This window comes from Ursus arctos, unplaced genomic scaffold, assembly GCF_023065955.2.
Source record: "Ursus arctos isolate Adak ecotype North America unplaced genomic scaffold, UrsArc2.0 scaffold_28, whole genome shotgun sequence".
Taxonomy (NCBI): Eukaryota; Metazoa; Chordata; class Mammalia; order Carnivora; family Ursidae; genus Ursus; species Ursus arctos.
Genome location: NW_026622963.1, coordinates 1,084,905 through 1,108,809, shown reverse-complemented (window position 1 = coordinate 1,108,809; position 23,905 = coordinate 1,084,905). Strand labels below are relative to the sequence as shown.

The following is a 23,905-nucleotide window of genomic DNA, read 5'->3' as shown; positions in this document are numbered from 1 at the left end:
TTTTTTTAATCATAAAAAAAAAATTTTGTATGGTGATTACATACTACAGAACATCTTTCTTTTACTGCCACAGTATAGGTTTTCTTTACCACAGGTCATTTAAAATTATTTATCTTAAAAGAAAATTCTCTTCTTTTGTATACTCTATCTGGACTAATGATACTACCATTCACCCACTTGCCAGAGCCAGAAACCTGTTTATCTTAGACTTCTCTCTCCCATTTTACATATCCAATCAAATCACCAAGTCCTATAGACTTTACCTCCTAAACATTTCAATCATCTGTTCTTTTCGGTCCAACTCACCTGCCAGAGCAATAATAGGAATATGAACACAGTAGACCAGAGAAGGAAGCGGATTAGTCCCGTCAGGGAGGAAATGGACTGAGCTCCAGGAAGACCCTACAGAGAGGGTGACTTCCGAGCTGTTTTAAAGGATGAACAGAAACTATCCTGGTGGACAAAAGTATGGAGACATGATACCATATGTTGAGGAAGACAGAAATTCTTTCTTCAGGACGCACCGTTTTTGTAGAAGCTTCCTGAACCCTCCCCACCTGGCCTCCAGCCAAGATGAGATAGGAGTTAGGGCCTCTCTTTTGTGCATTCCTTTTTCATATGGTAATTAGTATGGTTGGGTTTTCTTGCCTCACTCCAGAGAGACTGAGTATCTCGTTAAAACTCTAGATCCTCAGTCTTTAGCACAGTGTGTGGCACATGACAGACAGTCAATAAATACTTGCTGAATGTATGTTATATAATATTCCAAACAATTAAATCGTAAATTAGAGAGGTAATTTGCCACCTGGTTCATACAGCATACTAGATGACAAATCGAGAAGCCTTGAACAGACTGCAAGAAGATAGCAAGTCTATAGCAGATTCCTTCTAGACCAAGCAGACCACTTTCTCTCTAAGCCTGAGTTTACTTACAAGTAAAATGAAGGTGTCACATTAAGTGATTGATTCTACCTACATAACACCTCTTACATCTGTCCCTCTCTTGTCTAATTTCACTGGCATTATCCTAGAACAGACTTTTAAAAATATCTTGACCCTGGAATGACAACTGCCATCCCATTAGTCTCCCAACTTCAGGCTCTCCACTGCAATCCATCTTCCACACTGCAGCCAGATCTATTTTCCAAAATCAAGGCCGTGATCACATTCCAAACACCCCTCATCCATTCCACAACTGACTACAGAAAAAGTCTTACCTCTAAAGCCTATCTTTCAAAGCTATCTACCATTGGACCACAACATACTTTTCCACTGTTGTTTGCTGCTTCTTCCTCTTCTTCACCCATACTCCTCTCTCAACAAACTGGTTTGCTATTATTCTCTGGACAGGCCCATAACTTCCCACCTCACACTTGTCCCTCTCCTTGGAATATGCTTCTCAATCAACTAAGGAGGAAGACTTGAACAGCAATCCCAATTGAACCATTTACTGACTAACAGTACGCAAGTTACTTTAACTGAGTCTTGAATTCCCTCATCCCTAAAAGAGGGGTAATGATACCTTGCTTGAAGGCTTTTGTGAGGATTAGAACATACATGATAGGTCTGGTACATAACAGCTGATCAAAAAGTGATAGATTTTATTATTACTACCCTTCAAAGCTAATTCAAAAGCCATATTCTTCATAAAGGCTTTTGGGATCCCTCCTAACTGGAAGCAACCTTTCCCTCCTTTAAATTCCTCAGAGACGCTCTACTTTTCAAGACAGTTATCTTGCTTTTTATTTTGTATTTGTTTGTTTACATCCATATTTTATCTATTTGGTAGTCTTTCAAACATTCTGAGGGAAGAACCCATGGCTGATTCACCTTTTTGTTTCTTTTAGTGTCTAGAACAATCTGATTTATGGTAGGCACTCAAGTATTTATAATAATACTTAAGAAAATCTTAAGAATTTTATGTTCATTTTCAGGGGTGCCTTGGTGGCTCAGTTAGCTAAGTGTCTGCCTTCAGCTCAGGCGATGATTCCATGTCAGGCTCCCTGCTCAGTGGGGAGTCTGCTTCTCCCTCTCTCTCTCTGCCTCCACTTGTGCTCTCTCTCTCTCTGTCTCCACTTGTGCTCTCTTGCTCTCTCAAATACATAAAATCTTAAAAAAAAAAAGAATTATATGTTCATTTTCAGATGAAAAGCTAAACATTAAAGAACTTACATAAATGCATAGACAAGTGTTAATATTTCCCTCCTCTGTTCAGGATAAGTACAATAGAAAGTATAATGCTTTCTAGATTACTAAAAAATATACATGGTTGTCCTCAACTCAGCATGTGGGCACTTGACACTCAGGTTATAAAACAACTGCAAAGACAGTCTGTTCTGACCTAGAAATTCTAGTAAATATTCTAGTCTTCATGAAAATTCTGAAAATACATTCCCTGTTTCACTCAAGTGAGCTGTGATTTTAAAGAACTGCCTAGGGTTAGGCTAGTTGTGGCAGACAGACAGTTCCCCTCTTTGTTGGGTCTCTGACACAACCCTCATGATCCCTTAGGAATACACATTTTTAGGTTTATAAATATGCAGGTTTTCTCAGTACAACAGAGAGGACATTTTCACATTTTTTTAAGGTTTTATTTATTTATTTGTCAGAGAGAGAGAGAATGAGAGCACAAGCCCGGGGAGCGGCAGACAGAGGGAGAGCAGGCTCCCCACTAATCAGGGAGTCCGGTGTGGGGCTCCATCTAGGACCCTGGGATCACAACCTGAGCCAAAGGCAGATGCTTAACCGACTGAGCCACCCAGGCGTCCCCATTTTCACATATTTTAAAAGAAAATTTGCAGAGGGGCCTGGCTGGCTTAGTAGAGAACACGACTCTTGATCTCACAGTCGTGAGCTCAGGCCCCATGTTGGGCACAGAGCTTACTTTAAAACAAAGAAGGAAGAAATTTGGGGAATTTAGGGACTCTGCATTTTTCAAAGCTAATGCCTGTTTTGAATATTGATTATTCCTTCATCCTCTAATTTCTCACCTCTCAGACCTACAGACAACACATTGATGATATCCACACATGATTTTTACAAATCTTCATGAAGATCTGTTTCACTTGGATACCCTTATAGGAGAAAGAACAAGTAATACTCTCTTCCCCACTGAAGACTTCAATTCTATTGCTGATGTCAATTACATAGACACCCAGCAGAACTGCTTCAGTATAGTTCTTTAAAGATAGGGTCTTGGCGATTATAAAAACCATAAGATCAAATGGACTGAAGGGTCAGTAAGCTGGCAGGAGAGGAATGGATTTAGTCAGAAGAAACAGAACAATCAATGACCTTGGAGATTTCAGACAAATCAGATTCTCTATTGAAGGCAGAGATATAAATAGCACAAACACAACACAGACAAGTAGAAACAAAAGCCACCAACTCAACTTTCTGTTTGAAAACTTGTTAGGTCTAGAGAACTGTTCAAACCACAGCTGCTAATGGTTATGGATTTGGCAATCAAAATGTCTTTGTTAAAAAAAAAAGTTTTAACTGCCTTACTATTGAGGTTACAAACCACAGCCTTGATGCATTGTTGCAGTCAACATCCTCCCTGCTGTTTTTGAGAGCTTACATCTGCTGCTGGCAGATAAAATGCTGGCAAACGGCATGGGTTCCTTCCAGGGGAATACAGGAGAAGTTGTAACTAGATGGCTCTCATCTACCTTTCTCTTTTGAGTTGAGCCCACAGCCTTTTCTGTATCATTCCTACCTTGTCTAGGTTGATTCCCTGCCATTACTCAGGAGGGCTGAGGGTCTAGAGGGATTTTTTTCTGGCACAAATTAGCCATGCCAGCCATACTACTCTTAGAAGATAAAAGGAAGAGGACTTCTTAGCTCAGGGCAAAGCATTTTTAGCACATATTTTTAAAAATCAGTTAGAGTATAGTGTACTTGATTTTAAACAACCACTAATAAAACCTTTTCTGTTTTTTTTATTCTTTTAAGATGCTAAATGATCACACTATGCCCAAAATAGTGAGGGCTTAGTATATTTTAACTTATCAAAGAAAGGCCAGGAATATGAGGTCAGGAAGTAAGTTACTGAGTTTCTTTGCGGAAGGAAAAAGTTAGGAACAAGATGGAGAAGTAAAATGTGGTCCAAGTCATCTAAGGAGATTAGCTTCAGTTGAAATAAAAATTCCTAGATCTACACCAGTTTTCACAGAAAATATAATTCAGCTGGGTGACGAGAACTGAGTGTGAATATGCAGAAAGAAGACATAGGTCAAGAAACCGATTCCTGGATGATTCTCCCTCGTGAGATGACCTACGAGAATAAAAGAAAACCAAACATATGTAGACTAGCACTTTCTAAGCTGTATATACCACAAGATACCAGTTCTGCAGTATGTAACTAGGTAGTGTGCATGGGGTGGGGAGAGGGGATTTTATGGTCTAAAAGTTTTTGGAACACTGTATGTTATACCCACTAGATGTATCAGAGTCATTATGCACACTAGCATATTAAGGGCTCTGAAAAGGTCTGCAGTAAACAAATACATTACTTGATACAAATACATTTTCCAAATGTATGTGTCCATAGAGAATGACCTCCTCTGTTTTTATGCCTCCAGAGAACACTTATGCATAGAATAGTTTGGGAAATGCTAGTCTAGGGCTATTACTCCTAAACTTTCAACTCATTCTTACAGAAATGAGAGTAAGGTTTGTAAAACAGGCTAGGTAATCACATTTCTTACATCATAGAACCATAGGTCAGAGACAGGCAGATTACCAAGGATGCTTGAGACATTTTCTAAAAGGCAGCCAAATATCAAAGCTACAATTTTTAAAGATCCTTACCCAATAAATAATCCCCAAATAGGTCTAATATAAATTATGAATCCATTCCTGAGATACCCCCAAACAAGAAAAGAAACAGTGAAGGAAAGCCCTAGAAAAGCTGACCAAAGGGAAAATGAGTAAGGGATTCCTGTATGATGAAGCCTACTGGCTTCCAGTGTTTGGGGATACTCTAATGTCATACATCAGGGAAATTCAGAGGGAGAGTTGCCAGGACCTCCAGCTGGGAACATATGGGAGGATTCCAACATTTCTATGTGCTGCCCTCAGCATCCTCAGGATAAAGGACAAGAATCTAAGCTTGAAGAGGAGTATCATGCTGACCTGAAAGAGAGGTATCTGCGAGAAACCAAAAAGATTTGTTTTGTTAATTACATTTCTAATTCCCATAAACTTTGCTATACTCCACAGACTAGGATTACAGTTTCCTACCCTTCTCTACACAAACCTGTGGCAGAAAGATTGGCCATCTAGGGGGCGCCTGGGTGGCACAGCGGTTAAGCGTCTGCCTTCGGCTCAGGGCGTGATCCCGGCGTTATGGGATCGAGCCCCACATCAGGCTCCTCCGCTAAGAGCCTGCTTCTTCCTCTCCCACTCCCCCTGCTTGTGTTCCCTCTCTCGCTGGCTGTCTCTATCTCTGTCAAATAAATAAAATCTTTAAAAAAAAAAAAAAAAGAAAGAAAGATTGGCCGTCTAGTGATTGAAATCAATTGACCCTGTATCAGATGGTGGTTTGCTTGATCGACACTTAAGAAAATAAAGGAAGGCCTTCACCAAACCCCACCACCCACACTGCCAGATGCTCCTGAGTTCCCTTTTAGAATGCAAATATCCTACGAAGAAAACATATTAATGACATATTAAGTTATACTAAGCTATTAATGACTGTGAGAGTCTTTAAAACTATAAAGCCTGGGGTGCCTGGGTGGTTCAGTTGGTTAAGTGTCTGCCTTCAGCTCAGGTCACCGTCTCAGGGTCTTGGAATTGAGCCCTGCATTGGGCTCCCTGCTCAGCTCCCTGCTTCTCCCTTTCTCCCCGCCCCTCCCCTGGCTCCTGCGCACACACTTGCGTGCACGCACATGCACGTTCTCCCTCTCAAATAAATAAAATCTTTTTTAAAAAAAACAATAAAGCCAATACCAATGTATGGAATTTTTATAATTTTTACTTCTAGACTGAAAAAAAAAGGGAGAGGAAGAGAGCAAAGAAGATCCTGGAAAAATGGGTGAAAGACGCAGACGCGCAGGCACAAGAGTGAGGAAAACAAAGGGCCTCCATATGTCTATGGTTTTGCCTAGGTTTGGATTAAGTAATAAGGGTAGAACAAAAGGCTAGGGATCAAATTCATGCCAAAATGCATGCAATGTCCTCATATATATAAAGTAATCAGAGAAGGGCTGAGGAGGCGATCCACAAGAAAATGAAAGACAGAAAACTAAAGGGATACTAATGATTGGTTAAAATCTATGAGGAAAAGGTAGAGAGAGTAAGATAGATAGGAACAGTTTTTATAAACAGTAATAACTATTCAAAGGCAAATGAATTTGGAAAACAATTTACTGAGAAAAATGAAACTGCAGAACATTTTCCTAGGCACAGTAGTTGCCTAAAGCAACTGTTGAAGAACTTTTGGATTTCTGCTGGTCTGAACTTAAATATAATAAATAAATATAATATATATAAATGTTATATATAAAGCTCTAAATTTCAGGAGTTCTCCAATTAAGCTAAAGTCCTTCAGCTCCCTCTGCTGTTCAAAAATGAACTCCAGTTGCGTCAGTTCAATCTTCAGAGATCAAAATAAATCAAAATACATACCTACATATGTGCATGCACGTGCGTGTGCACTCACACGCTCACACGCACGCTCACACACACGCACGCTCACACACACACACGCTCACACGCACGCGCACACACACACACACACACTCTCTCTCTCTCTCTCTCTCACACATACCCTGACTGCACAGTCCAGGCAATCAGAATTCAAACATACTTGCCTATCATGAATTCTCTGGCCTGGACCAAATGTTCCAAAATAATAAATCCTATCATTTCCACCATCTAACTGAAATAATTTAAGGGATAATGGAGTTGTTTCTTTACAAAAAGCAGCAAGGTTTTATGAAAGGATGAGGACTCTGTACTCATTAGCCTGATGGGGGCAACAGCTTGTCATGCAGAAATGTACATGTGTCAGAAACCAAAACATCACTAGTTTTTCTGCTTCAGCCCTGATCTTTTTTCTCTTCAGTATTTCCCTATGAAAAGATTATCCTTGCATGTCTAAATTCAGTTGCTAACACCTTACTATCTCCATGACATTCTATGTTGAAGGATCTACAAGTCAACTATGGTAGCAAAACAGGCACATGTCCAAGAGAATTATTCTTTACTCACCTGATCCTTAAACTCCTTCTGGGACAAGCAGTCAATGAGGTCCACACAGCCCAGAAGACAACCTGATGGATAGTCGTTGGGAAATTCCACATCTGAATCAAGAATAACGGAAGGATCATATAAATTTCCTTTTTTGTGAACCTGAAACTCACGACTCTGTTTCCAATTCTGAACAAATCGCTTTCTCTATTATCTATTTGTAGACACAGAAAAACATGATGTTTTTATTTAGCACAAATGTTTGTATTTTAGCAAAAAATTTAGTGAGTGGCTGGCTTAGTCCACTATCCACATCCTAAGCTATAAAAAAAAAATTACCCATACACCATCAAAGTTCAAGGTCGATACAACTTCAAACAAATCAATTCCACCTATACTCAACTGGATTAGCCTTGAATTTGGTGGTGATGGGTTTTGGAAACAAGCTATAGGTGTGAAGAGAAAAAACAAAAAAATGTAGTAAAAAAATATAAGAATGACAGAACATAAGGAGTTAGGAAAAAAAAAAAAAAGACAAGACAATTTCAAAACAAGCCAGTCATATCAGTCAAAACAAAAATGAGCTTTTAAGGAAACATGCACTTTTGATTCCCAAAACTTTGGTGTCCTAAAAACTTTTAAAGGTAATTCTGTAATTATCCTCTCATTCTACCTTCAAAACAACTGTATGAGTTAGATTAAGAGGAAGAAAAACAAGACACCTAAGGGTCAGAAGTGGTTTTTTGGATCCAAACTTGATGTGCTTGGGATGATTCCCAAAATACACTGCTTAAGTCAACCAACTCTGACCTGTCCAAATTCCACAGCAGATGTCTATTTAGGTCACTCCCCCACAAAAATTCTTACTGTGATTGTTCTTCCCAATCTAAAAATCCCAGAGTCTATAGTAGTCATTTTGCTCTCACAATTTAAGAAAGAAAGAAAGAAAGAAAGAAAGAAAGAAAGAAAGAAAGAGAAAGAAAGAAAGAAAGAAAGAAAGAAAGAAAGAAAGAAAGAAAGAAAGAAAGAAAGAAAGAAAGAAAAGACAAGAAGGGAAGGAAAAATTTCCTCGGATGCAATTAAAACTGGCTCAAGTCAGTTAAGCGTCCGACTCTTGATCTCAGCTCAGGTCGTATCTCAGGGTTGTCATTTCAAGCCCCACGTTGGGCTCCATGCTTGGTGTGGAGCCTACTTAAAAAAAATAAATAAATTAAAACTAGTTGGTCGATTTCTGGTGTTAGGAACTGTTATTTTTATTTTTATTGTTTGGTGAATTAATGCTTTGAACAGCGTCTATAATCTGCCACTAAACAAACATACACAAAGATGAAAGTGCTCTCACACCCCACCCCCAGAAAAAAGAAAGTCGTAGGAAGAAGGAAATGAAAGAAGAGGAATGTCAACAATGACTTCTCTCCATCAAGTAATACTGAAAGGAGAGTATATGGCTGTTACCTTTCCCACGAAGAACACGATATGTAGTCTGGAGTTCTGAGACTTCTTGAGGGGAGGGTCTTTTGGCTGTGGCTGCTATCCAAAGTCGTCCTCTGTGAGGAGTGTACCAGCTTCTGCCCTCCACCCTTAAAACAGTTACAAATTTAGTGGGAAGGATATAAACTGTAGTATGCCAGAGGATCTCATTTATTTATTTTTTTTTAAGATTTATTTATTTATTTAAGTGACAGAGAGAGACAGCAAGCGAGAGAGGGAACACAAGCAGGGGGAGTGGGAGAGGAAGAAGCAGGCTCATAGCGGAGGAGCCTGATGTGGGGCTCAATCCCATAACGCCGGGATCACGCCCTGAGCCGAAGGCAGACGCTCAAGGACTGCGCCACCCAGGCGCCCCCAGAGGATCTCATTTAATACAGCAAATCATCCAGTTGAACCAAGAGACCTATAGAATATATCTCACAAAGAGGGGTATTTGTGTGAAAAACATACAATACCCTTCACTGGAGTGATGGAACCGAGTTTTCTAGCTTTTCCTATTATCAGAACAATACAATTTGGGTGCCTGGGTGGCTCAGACGGTTAAGCATCTGCCTTCTGCCCAGGTCACGATCCCAGAGTCCTGGGATTGATTTCTGCATCGGGCTCCCTGCTCAGTGGGGAATCTGCTTCTCCTCCTGCCTGCCACTCTCCCTGCTTGTGTGCACGTGCTCTCTCTCTCTGACAAATGAATTAATAAAATCTTAAACAAAAAAAAACACACAGACAATTCAAGTCTTTCAGGTCCTACTTTTTACCTGATCTCTGTAACTCAGAGTAGCTCTCAGTAGCTCTTTCACTAGCCCTGGGACTTCTACCACCCAAATCCTACATTTTTTTTTTTTAAAGATTTTATTTATTTATTTGAGAGTGAGCAAGAGAGAGAGAGAAAACATGAGCAAGAGGGGGGGAGGGGCAGAGGGAGAGGAAGAAGCAGACTCCCCGCTGAGCAAGGAGAGCCATATGACACATGGGGGGTGGTGGTGCTCAACCCTGGGACTCTAGGATCATGACCCGAGCCGAAAGCAGACGCTTAACCAACTGAGCCACCCAATGCCCCCAAATCTTACATTTGCAAGGCATGTAAGTTGTTCCACAAAAAAGGAAATCCTTGCTCTTCTTTGAGTCAAAGGCTAACCTTTTCTTGGAAGCTTTGTTAATTGTCTCTAACCTAACAGAAAAATCCTCACTAACACACAAATCTCTAAGACTAGTACTTTTATAATTATTACTTAACAGAATTTAAGTAAATGAAAATACTTATCTTCTTCACTCTTTAAATTGTAACCACATTCATTTATATTTTCTAAGTATTCTATAAAGGATTATGTTCTTTGTAGATAATTAAACAACTTGACTAGTTTGAAAGAATCTTTAAGTGGAATAACAATGCATTCAAGAGAATTTAATTACTCTCCAAGGATTACCAAAGGATGTTCCTAGGGGAGGGGGAAATGGGCAATATGAGTGAAGGAGAGAGGGAGGTACGAGATTCCAGTTATGGAATGAATAAATCACGGGAATAAAAAGCAGAGCATAAGGAATACAATGATACTGTAGTAGCAATGTAATGGGACACGTGGTAGTTACACTTGTGGTGAACGAAACGTAATGTATAAACTTGTCAATCACTAAGCTGTACATTTGAAACTAATGTAACACTGTGTGTCAACTGTACTCAAACAAAAAATAAAAGAAAAAGAAAAAAAGGATGTTCCTCTTTTAGTTCCAAACAAATGAAATAAGTACGTTGGTAACATACCCCTATTACATTATTCTTATAATGGAAAATAGGGAATTTCTCATATTCTTCATTTTCCAAGATAGATGAATTGAAAGAGTGCCAGGCACATAGCAGATGATCAATAAATGAAGAATGAATCATTAGTTTTCCTCTTTCCACACTAAATAACCTGAAGGGTTACTGAGAAAATGGTCTCACAAATATGGCAGAACCACCCATTTTATTTCTGTGGGATTAGTTATTGTGGTCTCATCTGTTCTTTTCAGTAACAAAATCTGAATAACACAGATCCAAAATAGGATGAGAGAAATGTAAACATTCTGATTCTCTCAGCAGAAGGCAAGCTGTTTAGTTTTCTACTTTGGAAGATGGAGAAGATAACCAAATTGTAGACAACTGAATGAGAAAAACAGGTATCTGAGGGCCCAGCTGCCCTGAAGCAGAAGCAGATTCACGTGCATTTGTTCTAATGGCACTACACATACGAACTATAAAACAATTACAAGCCAAAGCGAGAAGGCCTGACCTTCAAGAGGGGAGAAAAATGGTAATGCACCTTGATGAAGCAGGGAAATCATAGCTAATAATGAAAACACCACAGTAGAAATGACTGATCCTAAGTGCCAATAAAAAATTTCTGTCAGAAGAAAAGTGATTGAAGGTTACATAGTAAGAATGGAAATAACACTTAAAAAACTTGAACTCTAGTTCCATCTCCGCTACAAATTAGCTTTGTAATTCAGAGAAAGCTACTTTACCTTTGCTTACCTAAGTGTCTTCATTTGTGCAAGACTGTAATAATACTGGCCTAATCTATTTCATAGAGCTACTACTTTTAAAACAGTAAAAATCTATTTAAATATAATGTATTATTACTGTTATGAGTTAGGACACTGCCTAGGCATAGTAAATTCTAACAGACAAAACAGAAAGGGGAAAAAAAGATAACTGCACCCCCACATTTGCTGTAGCCTTATTTACAACAGCCAAGACATGGAAACAACCAAATGTCCACTGATGGATGAATGGATAAAGAAAACGTAGGGGCGCCTGGGTGGCTCAGTTGTTAAGCGTCTGCCTTCGGCTCAGGTCATGATCCCAGGGTCCTGGGATCGAGCCCCACATCGGGCTCTCTGCTCCACTGGGAGACTGCTTCTTCCTCTCCCACTCCCCCAGCTTGTGTTCCCTCTCTCGCTGGCTGTCTCTCTCTCTGTCAAATAAATAAGTAAAATCTTTAAAAAAGAAAAAAGAAAGAAAAAAGAAAATGTGGTATATATGCGCAGTGGAACATTATTCAGCCATAAAAATAAAGGAAATTCAGCCATTTAATTTAAAACATGGATAGACCTTGAGGGCATTGTGCTAAATCAGACAGAAAAAGCTAAATACTGTATGATCTCACTTATATATAGAATCTGAAAAAAAACAAACTCATAGATACAGAGAATAAACTGGTGGTTGCCAGAGGTAAATGGGTGAAGATAGTCAAAACTTTCAGTTATAAGTAAGTCCTGGGGAAGTAATGTACAGCTGGTGACTACAGTTAACAATATGTATTGTATAGGGGTGACTGGGTGGCTCAGTTGGTTAAGCATCTGCCTTTGGTTTAGGTCACGATCCAGAGGTCCTGGGATAGAGCCCCACATGGAGCTCTCTGCTCAGCGGGAGCCTGCTTCTCCCCCTCCCTCCGCCACTCCCCCCTGCTTATGCTCTCTCTCTCAAATAAATAAAATCAACTAATTAAATTTTTAAAAATACTGTATTGTATATTTAAAAGCTGCTAAGAAAGTAGATCTTAAAAGTTCTCATGACAGGAGTACCTGTGACTCAGTTGGTTTCGTATCTGCCTTGGGCTCAGGTCATGATCCCAGGCAGCTATTAGGCTCCCTGCTCAGTAAGGATCCTGCTTCTCCCTCTCCCCATCCCCTTGAATAAATAAAATCTTTTTTAAAAAAAGTTATCATGACAAACAAAAAATTTGTAACTATGTGAGGTAATGGATGTTAACTAACGTTACTGAGGCGATCATTTAAAAACATATACTTTTTTTTTTTACGATTTTATTTCTTTGACAGAGAGAAAGATAGCAAAAGAGGGAACGTGAGCAGGGGGAGTGTGAGAGAAGCAGGCTTCCCACTGAGCAGGGAGCAGGACCCTGGGATCATGACCTGAGCCGAAGGGAGACACTTGATGGCTGAGCCACCCAGGTGCCCCTAAAAATACATACTTATATATCAAATCATTATACTGCATACCTTTAACTAATATGTTATATGCTAATTCCATTTCAATAAAACTGGAAAAATGAATATGTTGAAATGATAAAGTGAAAGAAGTAAAACAATATATATTACTATCTCACTATAGAACAATTTGCCCAGGAAAAAAAATATAAGTGAACCCTCTAAAATGCTAACAGTAGCTGTTTCTTTTTCTTTCTTTCTTTCTTTTTTTAAAGATTTTATTTATTTATTTGACAGAGAGAGAGAGCACAAGCAGGGGAAGTAGCAGGCAGAGGGAGATGGAAAAGCAGGCTTCCCGCTGAGCAGAGAGCCCGACACGGGGGCATGGGGCTCAATCCCAGGACCCCGGGATCACAACCCGAACCAAAGGCAGATGCGCAACTGACTGAGCCACCCAGGCGCCCCTAACAGTAGCTGTTTCTAAGTGGTGGGATTATACATGATCTTTTTCTGGCTGTTTTACTGTATTTTCCAATTTTCTATTTATATTTACAAAAGCAGAGAAAAAACTATTTTTTAATTTTTTAAAATATTTTATTATTATTATTTTTAACGATTTTATTTATTTATTTACTTAGAGAGAGAGAGAGACAGCCAGCAAGAGAGAGAACACAAGCAGGGGGAGCAGGAGAGGAAGAAGCAGGCTTCCAGCGGTGGAGCCTGATGTGGGGCTCGATCCCAGAACGCAGGGATCACGCCCTGAGCCGAAGGCAGACGCTTAACAATTGAGCCACCCAGACGCCCCTTAAAGAATTTATTTTTAAGTAATCTCTATACCTAATGTGGGCTCAAACTTACAATCCCAGGACCAAGAGTCACATGCTCTACCAACTGAGCCAGCCATGCACTCCAAAAAAACTTTTTAAAATTGAATTGAGAAGAAACATGAAACCATACAACAGTAAGTTCTGACCATCATTAATAGGTACAATGACTCAACTTCGTAATACTTCTATTTAACTTTTACTAAATCCTGCACTTTTTTGTAGAAAAGGAATTTGTGGTAAAATAGTTTCTTGATATGGTTCCTCAGATTAGTAGATAGATATATGATAGAAAAACAAAACCAGAGTTGGGCTGATGTATTAAGAAATTAATAAATACGTATAAAAACTTTGAATTTCAAATAGGATCAAATCATTAATGCTGCTGAGTGCTATAATACAAAGGCAAAGCCAAGTCTTGTCAAGAGACTTTCTTCCAGGGATGCCTGGGTGGCTCAGTCGGTTAAGTATCAGCCTTCCACTTGGGTCACGGTCCGCATCTGGCTCCTTGCTCAGCAGGGAGCCTGCTTCTCCCTCTGCCTGCCACTCCCGCTGATTGTGCTATCTTCGACAAATAAATAAAATCTTGAAAAAAAAAAAAAGCCTTTCTTCTGGGGCGCCTGGGTGGCACAGTGGTTAAGTGTCTGCCTTCAGCTCAGGGCGTGATCCCAGCGTTATGGGATCGAGCCCCACATCAGGCTCCTCTGCTATGAGCCTGCTTCTTCCTCTCCCACTCCCCCTGCTTGTGTTCCCTCTCTCGCTGGCTGTCTCTGTCGAATAAATAAATAAAATCTTTAAAAAAAAAAAAAAAAGACTTTCTTCAAAGATGAAAAACTGGTATTCTATTCTTTGTTATGAGTAGGAGCCTCTATTTTTCTAACCTCGGTTTTTCTTTTAAACTACTCAATAAAAGCACTACTACCAAATCAATAACATGAATAGATTGCTGAAAGTTCTATATGAAGAGTATTATAAATCATCACTAGATTGGGGAAAATGAATTCTAATCCATAAGTTTTTTTCTTTTTTTTTTTGAGAGAGAGAAACAGAGAGGTTGGGGGGGGGGGTAGAGAATCTTAAGCAGGCTCCATGCCCAGCACAGAGCCCAACTCAGGGCTCGATCTCATAACCCTGAGATCATGACCTAAGCCAAAATCAAGAGTTGGATGCTTAAGCGACTGAGCCACCCAGGCACCTCCCCAATTCATAGTTCTAAATCAAGTTTATGTCACTGTAAAATCTTCCACTGCCAAGACTCATTTCCATCCTTACCTTTTGATCCCTCTGACAAGCAGAGAAGCCCAGGGCTGATGCATAGAGAGGCACCAGCCACCATCAAAGCCTTCCTGAAATTCTTGGTCCTGGATTCGCAGCTGGTGCCGATAGGAGTTGAATTCTACTTCTGATCCTGCTGAATGGAAAGCCTTCTTCTGTGAGGCTGCACCTGTCTGGTCTATCCACTACACAAAAAAGAAACGAAATATACAGTTCTGTCTGACAAGGAAAGAACCTGGGGTAGATATACAAAATGAGATGAATGCTTATAATGAAGAAATCACACTGGGCACAGTTTTCTTAAAGTTTATCCCATCTTTGTCTGAAACATGGCCAAAAAAGTAGTAGGTATAAATTCAGTAGGAGTTGCACGTATGATAACAAAGTCCCATTTTAAAAGATAAGTAGAATGTTGAAATCTTCATACATAGCTTCCTAATTCCAGCAATAATACAACTAGTAGACCAAGTACGAGGTCTGTAATTATTTCCACTTTATGCTTATTAATGATCCATACTGGATTCCGGACAATTTCCCAACATCATTTCATCTTCAACATTCTGGTCCACATACTTTTCAAGTGCTTAGGGGCAGTGTCACATGCTGGCATCATGATAGAGCCACACAGATACCATCAAGGGCAGCTGTTCTATTGGAGGCATGACATATTTTCTTATCCCGAAATGAACTTGTCCCTTAAAAGACAGGATGGAGAACTACTGAAACAAGGCTCCCATCACACAAAGAGAAGAGAAAATTAGAGGATAGAGGTAATAGAGCAAATTGATTCATCCTGGCAGTAGTTCTGTCACAGAATGACAAAGGTTAATGTTTCTTCCAGAACAAGAAGACTGAAGGCTCCAAAATATATATATATGTATATATATACACGTATATATATATATATATGTGTATATATATACATATATATAAAGCCTTTATTAAGGTGATAAAGTTTGGGGTTAGTTTTCTTAACTTTTTATTTGGTGATTTATAGGGGAAAAAACTAGAGTGGTAGTTCAGAGACTCTAAACAATCATTTAACATCTAACAGTTTCAGTTTTCTCAACTATAAAATGAGGGGGTTGGACTAAATTAATCTCTAATAATCTTTCTGTAATAAAGTTTTATGATTTTAACCAACTGCATCATATCTTTAAAAAATGAACATTTATTGAATACTTGACTATGTGAAAAGCACATAAAGTATAGAAAAGATACAGTTCCTTCTTTCAAGGAACTTATAACCCTAGTGGAAGACAAACACATAAATAGCTATCCAAAACCTAAAGCAGAATAAATACTACATAGGGATAGAAGTCCTTAACCGCGAGTACCCAGAAAAAGACTCGTCCTTTACAGGGGAAATAAGTGATTTCATAACCATGTTGGTGTCTGAACAATTCTGAGGCTCACAAACTCTGTTTTATCTCTACTACAGCTCTACTACAGTTTACATTACCTTTTTCTCTATTCCCACAGCCACTTTCCTAAATTAATCTCTTATCTTTCAATAATATTATTATAGACCCTACTAACTGGTCTCTTCATCTACATTTTTAGCCTTTACATAACTCTCTGCTGCCCTGCTAGTGTTACAACACTAACCTGGGCCCTTATTATCTCCCCACTGTACTACTACAATAACCTTCTTAGGAATTTCCTTGCTTCTAGTCTTACTCCTCTCTCCAGTCTGTTCTCTATACATGGAAGTCATGCCAATCTTCTGCTAAAATTCTTTAATGACTTCTCTTTGCCTACTTTGAAATAAAACCAGACTCCTTAGCAGGAGACATAAAGGCTTTCATGGTAAGATGCTGCCTACTATATGGGTTGAGTAGTATCCCCCCCTAAAATTTATGTCTACCCAGAACCTATGGAAGTGACCTTATTTGGAAATAGTCTTTGCAGATGTAATCAAATTAAGAGGAGGTCATGCTAGGCTAGGATGGACCCCAAATCCAATGACTGGTGCCTTTATAAAGGGAAGAACACATAGAGACAAAAACATACAGGGAAGAAGGCCATGTGAAGACAGAGGCAGACATCAGAATGATGCAGCTACAAACCAAGGGATGCCTGGGGCCACCAAGAGCTCGAAGAGGCAAGAACGCATTCTCCTGTAGAACCTTAGGACGGAGTGCGTGGCCCCGCCAACACTTTGATTTTGGCATTATGGAACCGTGAGAGAATAAATTTCTGTTGTTTTAAGCCAACTAATTGTGATACTTCGTTATGGTTGCCCTAGGAAACTAATACACCTACTAGTCCATCTTTTTTTTTTTTCATCTTAACTTTTAACAATACTTAGTTACTTCTGGTTCTACCAAATCTACAATGCTCCTAAGCTGCCGAGCCTTTGTATATGTTGTACCTTCTACCTGGAATTCCCTCCCTAGATTTGTCTCATCGGAAATTGTTATTCATCCTTTAAGTCTTCTCTCAAACACTATTTCTTTGGTGACTCCTCTAGTGCATTTATGAACTCTTTCCTGAAGTCCTACTCTATGCACAACATGTGTCTATCATTACAATTATCTTTTTTTTAAATTGAAGTATAATTAACATACAGTGTATTTGCATCTATCTTAAGGAATTGAAATTATTTGTATCCAAACACATCTTCCCAGGAAATCTGAATTCCTGAAGATAGGAGCTGGGCCTTTGTACCTTTTAATTTCCTAGCACCTGACAAGGAACCTGGCATGTATACAGAGCTCAATGAGTATCTCCAGTTAGGGTGCCTACAGCACTGCTCTGATTGCATCTCTTTGCATAAGAACATTCTATGGCTCACATTTACTTAGAAAACAAAAATGCTAAAACTTCTTAAATATTTAAACTCTTTAGTGATTTGTTTCTACTTAACTAAACTTACTCCATTTCTCAGGATAATCCCTTTGATAAGTACTATCTAAGCAGCTAAATTCATTTTTCCATAAATATACAGGCCATACTTTCATTTACCCATGTTTTATTCCTAGAGTTCATTCTGCTTGGAATGTTTTTTCCCTACCATCCCCAAACATCCATTTTCTTGGATATTTACTTTTAACGAATAGAGCTTCCCTACAAAAGCCTCTTTTAATTCTCCTCGACTGGAAGTACTGTTTCCCTCCTCTGGGTTTCCACCGTACTTTATTTCTACCTCTATTAGTATTAGAGCTGCTTATGTAATCTTTTCCCCTACTAGCCTATGAGTTTTTTGAGGATAGAAGCAGTATATAGTTTATCACTTACTACTATGCTTGCACATAGTAGACGCTCAACGTGCGATGGAAAAATGAATGACAACAATGAACGTAAAACACCATTCCATGGGACTATCCATATTCTATAAAAGGTAGAGAAAGAACATTAACAAAAGGACCATGGGACTACTGTCTAAATATGTTACTTTAAAAAACTGTCTCTTGGGAAGTACTCGGAAGATAATACAGGTTAACTTGTTAGAAGTGCTGCAAAAAATTGAAAAAAACTGGGGCCAGAAAATATGGTTGGTGGGTGTGTTGAAAGAGCTGATTGTTATCTAAAGCCTATGAAATAGGCACTCTTGAAAGGAGAAATATCTGGGCCCAAACTCTTCTCATTACCAGTTAGAACAAAGGTCCACTAACCTGGGGAGGGGACTGGTACAGGTTGGGATTCACCAGAACTCCCAAAGGCTCGTCAGAAGATCTATCCAATTTGGTCAGTGGTTGGTTCAAGGTTCCACTGGCAATTGCCTGTATTGTCTCATCTAGTCTGTGATAACAAACCAAAGGACGTAATAATTGGTAATGTTCTATGCTCAGAATATCCTTACTTACCACAACATAAAATCCTTCAACAACGATAAAATGTGAAATTCAGAGGGGTCCATGGCTGATCTTCCCTACTACCCACCAACAACTTCCTTCTCTTCACTCCAAGAACCCTAAGGAATATGAGTTATAGTAAAAGTTCCAGAAAATAGGTAGGGCATACTACAATCATTCGTCTGTTTAACAAGATCTCTACAAATGCCAAGATTAGAAAACTTGCCTAGAAATAGTCTGACCCACAGAAGAGTATTCGATAGCAGCCTATTTACTCAACACATTCAATTACTCCTCTGCCCACTCAGGAGTCCTCTCTACTCCTCCATGCTGACCTGGATTCTATCCTTGCTTCAAGCCCCAGAAGTTCTAATGAGGCCCTCTACTGGCCCAGCACAAAAGTGCTTACTCCTTTCTCTGAAGTCCTAGAACACCTACTATTTATTTAAACAGTCACTGAGTGCATCCCTTGTTATCCTGTGCCTATGGTGTTTGGTATTTATTTTGGCTCTAAACTCACAAAAGAATGTGATGATTATTCATTTGAAAACTGTAGAACTAATCCTACTGGTTAGTAAGACATCACAGGTCCTGCAGGAACTGTATCTTATTCTACTTGATACCTCTACGTTACTTGCTGCTGTACTCCATGTCCCTGGCAGATGCCTGACAGATGTTTGTGGATAATGACAATTGTGAGGCACTACATAATGAAAAGCTTTTACCAGTAGGAAAGGCCAATTAAATACAATTTAATTGAATATAGTTAAAGAGATATTTGTTAGGAACCTCTGATATGCATGGCAACTTAAAAGTGTGAAGGAGGGATGCCTAGGTGGCTCAGTCAGTTAAACATTGGACTCTTGATCTCAGCTCGGGTCTTAATCTCAGAGTGGTGAGTTCAAGCCCCCCACTGAGCCCAGCATGGAGCCTACTTAAGAAGAAAGGTGTGGAGGACATGGTTCTTGCCTTCAAGAAGCTTTGAATCTAAATGGCAGGTTTAAGACAGCTATGAAGATGACAAACAAAACAGAAGGATGTAGCTACTACTATGATACAGTTATTACAATTATTGCTATTATCATCCCACATGTTGTACCAAGTAGGTAGATATTTCAAAGGCAAAGACTGGAGGAGAAATTTCCAAACCAAGGAAAAAGCAGAAACACAGGCATGAAGATAAAAGAAAAGAAAAAGAAAAAAAGAAAAGAAAAACAAGAATTTTTGAGGGAAGAGGTGAGTCTAAATAAAATGGAGGGGAGAGACAGTGGGATCTGAAGGAACAGATTTGAGACATAACAAATGGGAAGTACATCTACAACTCTAGAATCTATAAAAGAAGTAATACAAATAGCTAATCAACACATTTTTAGAATGTTCAGAATTACCAGCATACAACCAAAGCAAAGAAATGTGAATAAAAATTTTGATGAAATAAATACCATTTTTCATGTGTCAGAAGGGCAAATTTTTTTTTAAATGTTGAGAAAGGGATGAAGAAACTAGCATCTTGCTATCTGGTAATAGCTGACAAGTCAAAAAGTATGCATAATTTAAGATACAGTTTGAGACACTGTCCAATTTCACTTCTAAAAGGCTGTACCATTTTTAATTGAACATAAAAATAATTTTATTATTATAAAGGCAATTCATAACTGGAAAATAAAAATGGGGAAAAAATTAAAAATTCCTAAACCCATCACCCAAAAATAATCTTATTTTTTTCTTTCTATGTATCAAGTATGTAATAGGTGAGAACAAATAATTATTTTGTAGTGGTAGAATTTCTTTTATGGAGATAAAAACCTTTGCTTAGGAAAATTCTGTGATGGATTTGCCAGATCTGAAAGAGAAGGCCAAGGATTGGACCTTGTGGAAAGCATTACTATGTTTACCAATATCCAGTTGTGTGTGTGTGTGTGTGTGTGTGTGTCTGTGTCTGTGTGTATCTGTGTGAGTGTTTGAGAAAGAAGGTGGGGGGGGTGGAGAAAGAGAAAGAGGGATTGAGGGAGAGAGAGAAAGAAAGAGAGAGAGAGAATAGCTAAATCGTGGAAGGAGCCGAGATGCCCTTCAACAGATGACTGGATTAAGATGTGGTCCACGTATAAAATGGAATATTACTCGGCCATCAAAGAGAATGATTTCTCAACATTTGCTACAACATGGACGGCACTGGAGGAGATAATGCTAAGCGAAATAAGTCAAACAGAGAAAGACAATTATCTTATGGTTTCACTCATTTATGGAACTAAGAAGTAGGAAGATCGGTAGAAGAAAGGGAAGAAGAAAGGGGGGTAAATAGAAGGGGGAATGAACCATGAGAGACTATGGACTTTGGGAAACAAACTGAGGGCTTCAGAGGGGAGGGGGGTGGGGGAATGGGAGAGGCCGGTGATGGGTATTAAGGAGGGCACGTATTGCATGGTGCACTGGGTGTTTTACGCAAGTAATGAATCATGGAACTTTACATCAAAAACTAGGGATGTACTGTATGGTGACTAACATAATATAATAAAAAAATATTATTATAAAAAAAAAAAGAAGAGAGAGACACCCATGCCATTTGCAAAACAGAAAGTGGGGAGTGAGATCCTGTCCTTTCTTTTCAGTGCCATGCTGGAGCCAACAGCATATCTCTGAACTCTGCATTCAGTGACTTCATGTTGGTAACTTGAAATTGGCTATGATGAAAAATTTTTCATTAAACTTTATTTTTTAGAGCAGTTTTAAGTTCATACCAAAACTGAACAAAAGGTTCACACATTTCTCATATACTCCTTCCCCCCATACATCTATAGTTTTCCCCCATTATCAACCATTCCTCACTTAAGTGGTACATTTGTTAAAATCAATCAACATACACTGACACATCATTATCACCCAAAATCCATACTTTACATTAGGGTTCACTCCTGACATTTAGGCTGTACCATTTTAATAGTCCTATCCACAGTAAAAGAGCATATCCATTTTCTTACACTCATATATTATGCAATATTTTATATATATGCATTTTTTATTTCAGCCAATTTAATGATACATTATGTTTTAAAATTTGCATTTCCCTTTTAATTAGTTGAGCATTTTTAAAAAATGTCTATCGGCTATTTGTATTTCCTCACCTGTAAATCGTCCTTAACCTTTGCTCATTTTTCTACTGGATTGTTTTGTATGTTTCTCTTAATTTGCAGGAAGTCTTTATTTAGATATTCCTCTTTTGACTTAAAAACGTTTACAATATTCGCTCAGTTTTGGTAATATTTTTTTACTTTATTAAAAATATCTTGGGGTGCCTGGGTGGCTCAGTCAGTTAAGCAGCTGTCTTCGGCTCAGGTCGTGATCTCAGGGTCCTAGGATCAAACCCCACGTTGGACTCCCTGCTCAGGGAGTCTGCTTCTTCCTCTCCCTCTGCCCTGAGCTCATGCTTTCTCTCTCTCTCTATCAAATAAGTAAATAAAATATTTTTAAAAATAAAATAAATATCTTTTTTATTTCCAGGTTTTGTATCTTGCTTAGAAAGAGCTTTATTACACCAAGACTATACCTATATTCTCCTATATTTCTTTATTTCTTTCTGATCCTCTTATCTCTTCTACATTCAAACTTATTATCACAGTATGGCTTGAGGTAGAGATCTAATGTAGATTTTTTCCAAGTTGGTGCCCAATCATCCCATCATATATTTAGCCCTTTCCTTACTATTTAGAAGCGCTATCTGTTTCAGGGGTCCCTGGGTGGCTCAGTCGGTTAAGTGTCCAACTCTTGATTTTGGTTCAGGTCATGATCTCAGGGTCATGGGATCAAGCCCTGTGTCAGCCTCAGTGTTCAGCGGGGAGATTGCTTGAAATTCTCTCCCTCTTCCTTTCCCTCTGCCCCTCTCCCTACTCGTGTGCACCTGTGTGCACTCTCTCTCTCAAATAATCTTTTTTAAAAAAAAAAGAGAAATGCTACCTGTTTCAATTACTAATTTACACATGTGTAGACACAAGCACACACAATGCAGGTTTGTTTCTAGATTCCTTTACATTTCATTGACCTCCCATGCCCAAACTGTACCTCATTGTTTTAAAAAGTTTATCAAACTATAGCAATTATCCAGAAGACAAGTTTCCCTCACTGTTAATTTTCAAAATTCTCTTAGCTACTCTTATATATTTCTATTCCAAATGAATATATTATTTTTAAAATCAACAAAAATAGGGGCAGCTGGGTGGCTCAGTCAGTTAAGCATCTACCTTCAGCTCAGATTATGATCCCAGGGTCCTGGGATTGAGCCCCATGTCGGGCTCCCTGCTCCGCAGAGGAGTCTGCTTCTCCCTCTCCTTCCATCCCTCCCCCTGCTCATGCTCTCTCTCTCTCCTCTCAAATAAGTGAATAAAATCTTTTAAAAAAATGATAAAATAAAATCAAAAATAAAATCAACAAAATAACAGATCCGTGACAGGGGGCAAATCCTTTACAGTCAAACTGCCCCCTCCCAAACCCTTTCTGGTGCTGCCCACTTACTTGCTGTGATACTCTGCTAGTGGATTTTCATCTTCCACGATCTTCCTGCCTGCAAAGTCAATGGTGATTTTCTTAGAGAGTCGAGACATATGTCGAAATTCTCTCAGCTCCTCCTCTCGCTTTTGCAGGGTCTCCCGCTCAATTTTAGACAACCACTGGTTAGAATCACTGGCAAAGTAATCTGACTCATCATCAATGACTTGGGTTCTTCGAATGCTAACAAGGTAAAAAACAGAACACATGTCAATTGGGTCACCTGTTGATAAAACAGGGACTTGATATCCTGAAGATTATTACCTCAAATACAGATGCCCAAAAAAGTTCCAAAATAGGTCAAGCTCTGCTTGATTCCCAGCTTCTGCATGTATCTTATGCCCACTGCAGTCTCAGCTCAGCCCCTAAAACTAATCTCACTCTCAGGCAGAAAAAGACACAGCATCATAACCCGTTATCCTTCTACCATTTTTTTTTTTTTTTTTTTACTAGTCCAGCCATAACTGGGCTTCCACCAGGTTTTGCTGCATCTGAGTTCATGTCCTGGCAGCTTACTCGATATCCTAGTCCCTCTACTCCTGGGGCCTAGTCTATTCTTGCTGGGCCCAACTTCTGCCCTTTCCCTTAGAAGCCAAGTTCTATCCTGGACTGTTTAAGTCCTGTGGCTTATTCTTAGGAAGTCCTACTACTCTACTACTATAAGCCAGTTTCCACCCCCTGCCCCCCAAACCTATCTCCAGTCCCTCACTAAAACACTAAAACCCTTGTCAAATTCCAAGATATGATAATCAGGCCTATTTCTAAGACCATACCGACAAAGAAACTGAGAACCAGAAGGAATTTTGATGACCCAACTCTCTCATTCTGTAGATGATGAACCTGGGGCTCAAAGAAGTTAAG

General features: G+C 39.1%; 1 protein-coding gene across 5 annotated transcripts in view; it reads right to left on the bottom strand.

Annotated features, from left to right (window-relative positions):
- TRIP4 (thyroid hormone receptor interactor 4) overlaps positions 1-23,905 on the bottom strand; it is a 55,355-nt gene that overhangs the window by 16,823 nt on the left and 14,627 nt on the right. For 4 of the 5 annotated variants that reach the window (XM_026478291.4, XM_026478292.4, XM_026478293.4 and 1 more), the window contains exons 7-11: positions 23,012-23,227; positions 18,326-18,452; positions 14,706-14,893; positions 8,650-8,774; positions 7,216-7,307 (exon numbers count right to left, since the gene is read on the bottom strand). In XM_026478291.4, the coding sequence (XP_026334076.1) occupies positions 7,216-7,307; positions 8,650-8,774; positions 14,706-14,893; positions 18,326-18,452; positions 23,012-23,227 (748 nt within the window). The remainder of the gene's footprint in view (positions 1-7,215; positions 7,308-8,649; positions 8,775-14,705; positions 14,894-18,325; positions 18,453-23,011; positions 23,228-23,905) is intronic. The other variant, XM_026478295.4, reaches the window with a different exon arrangement.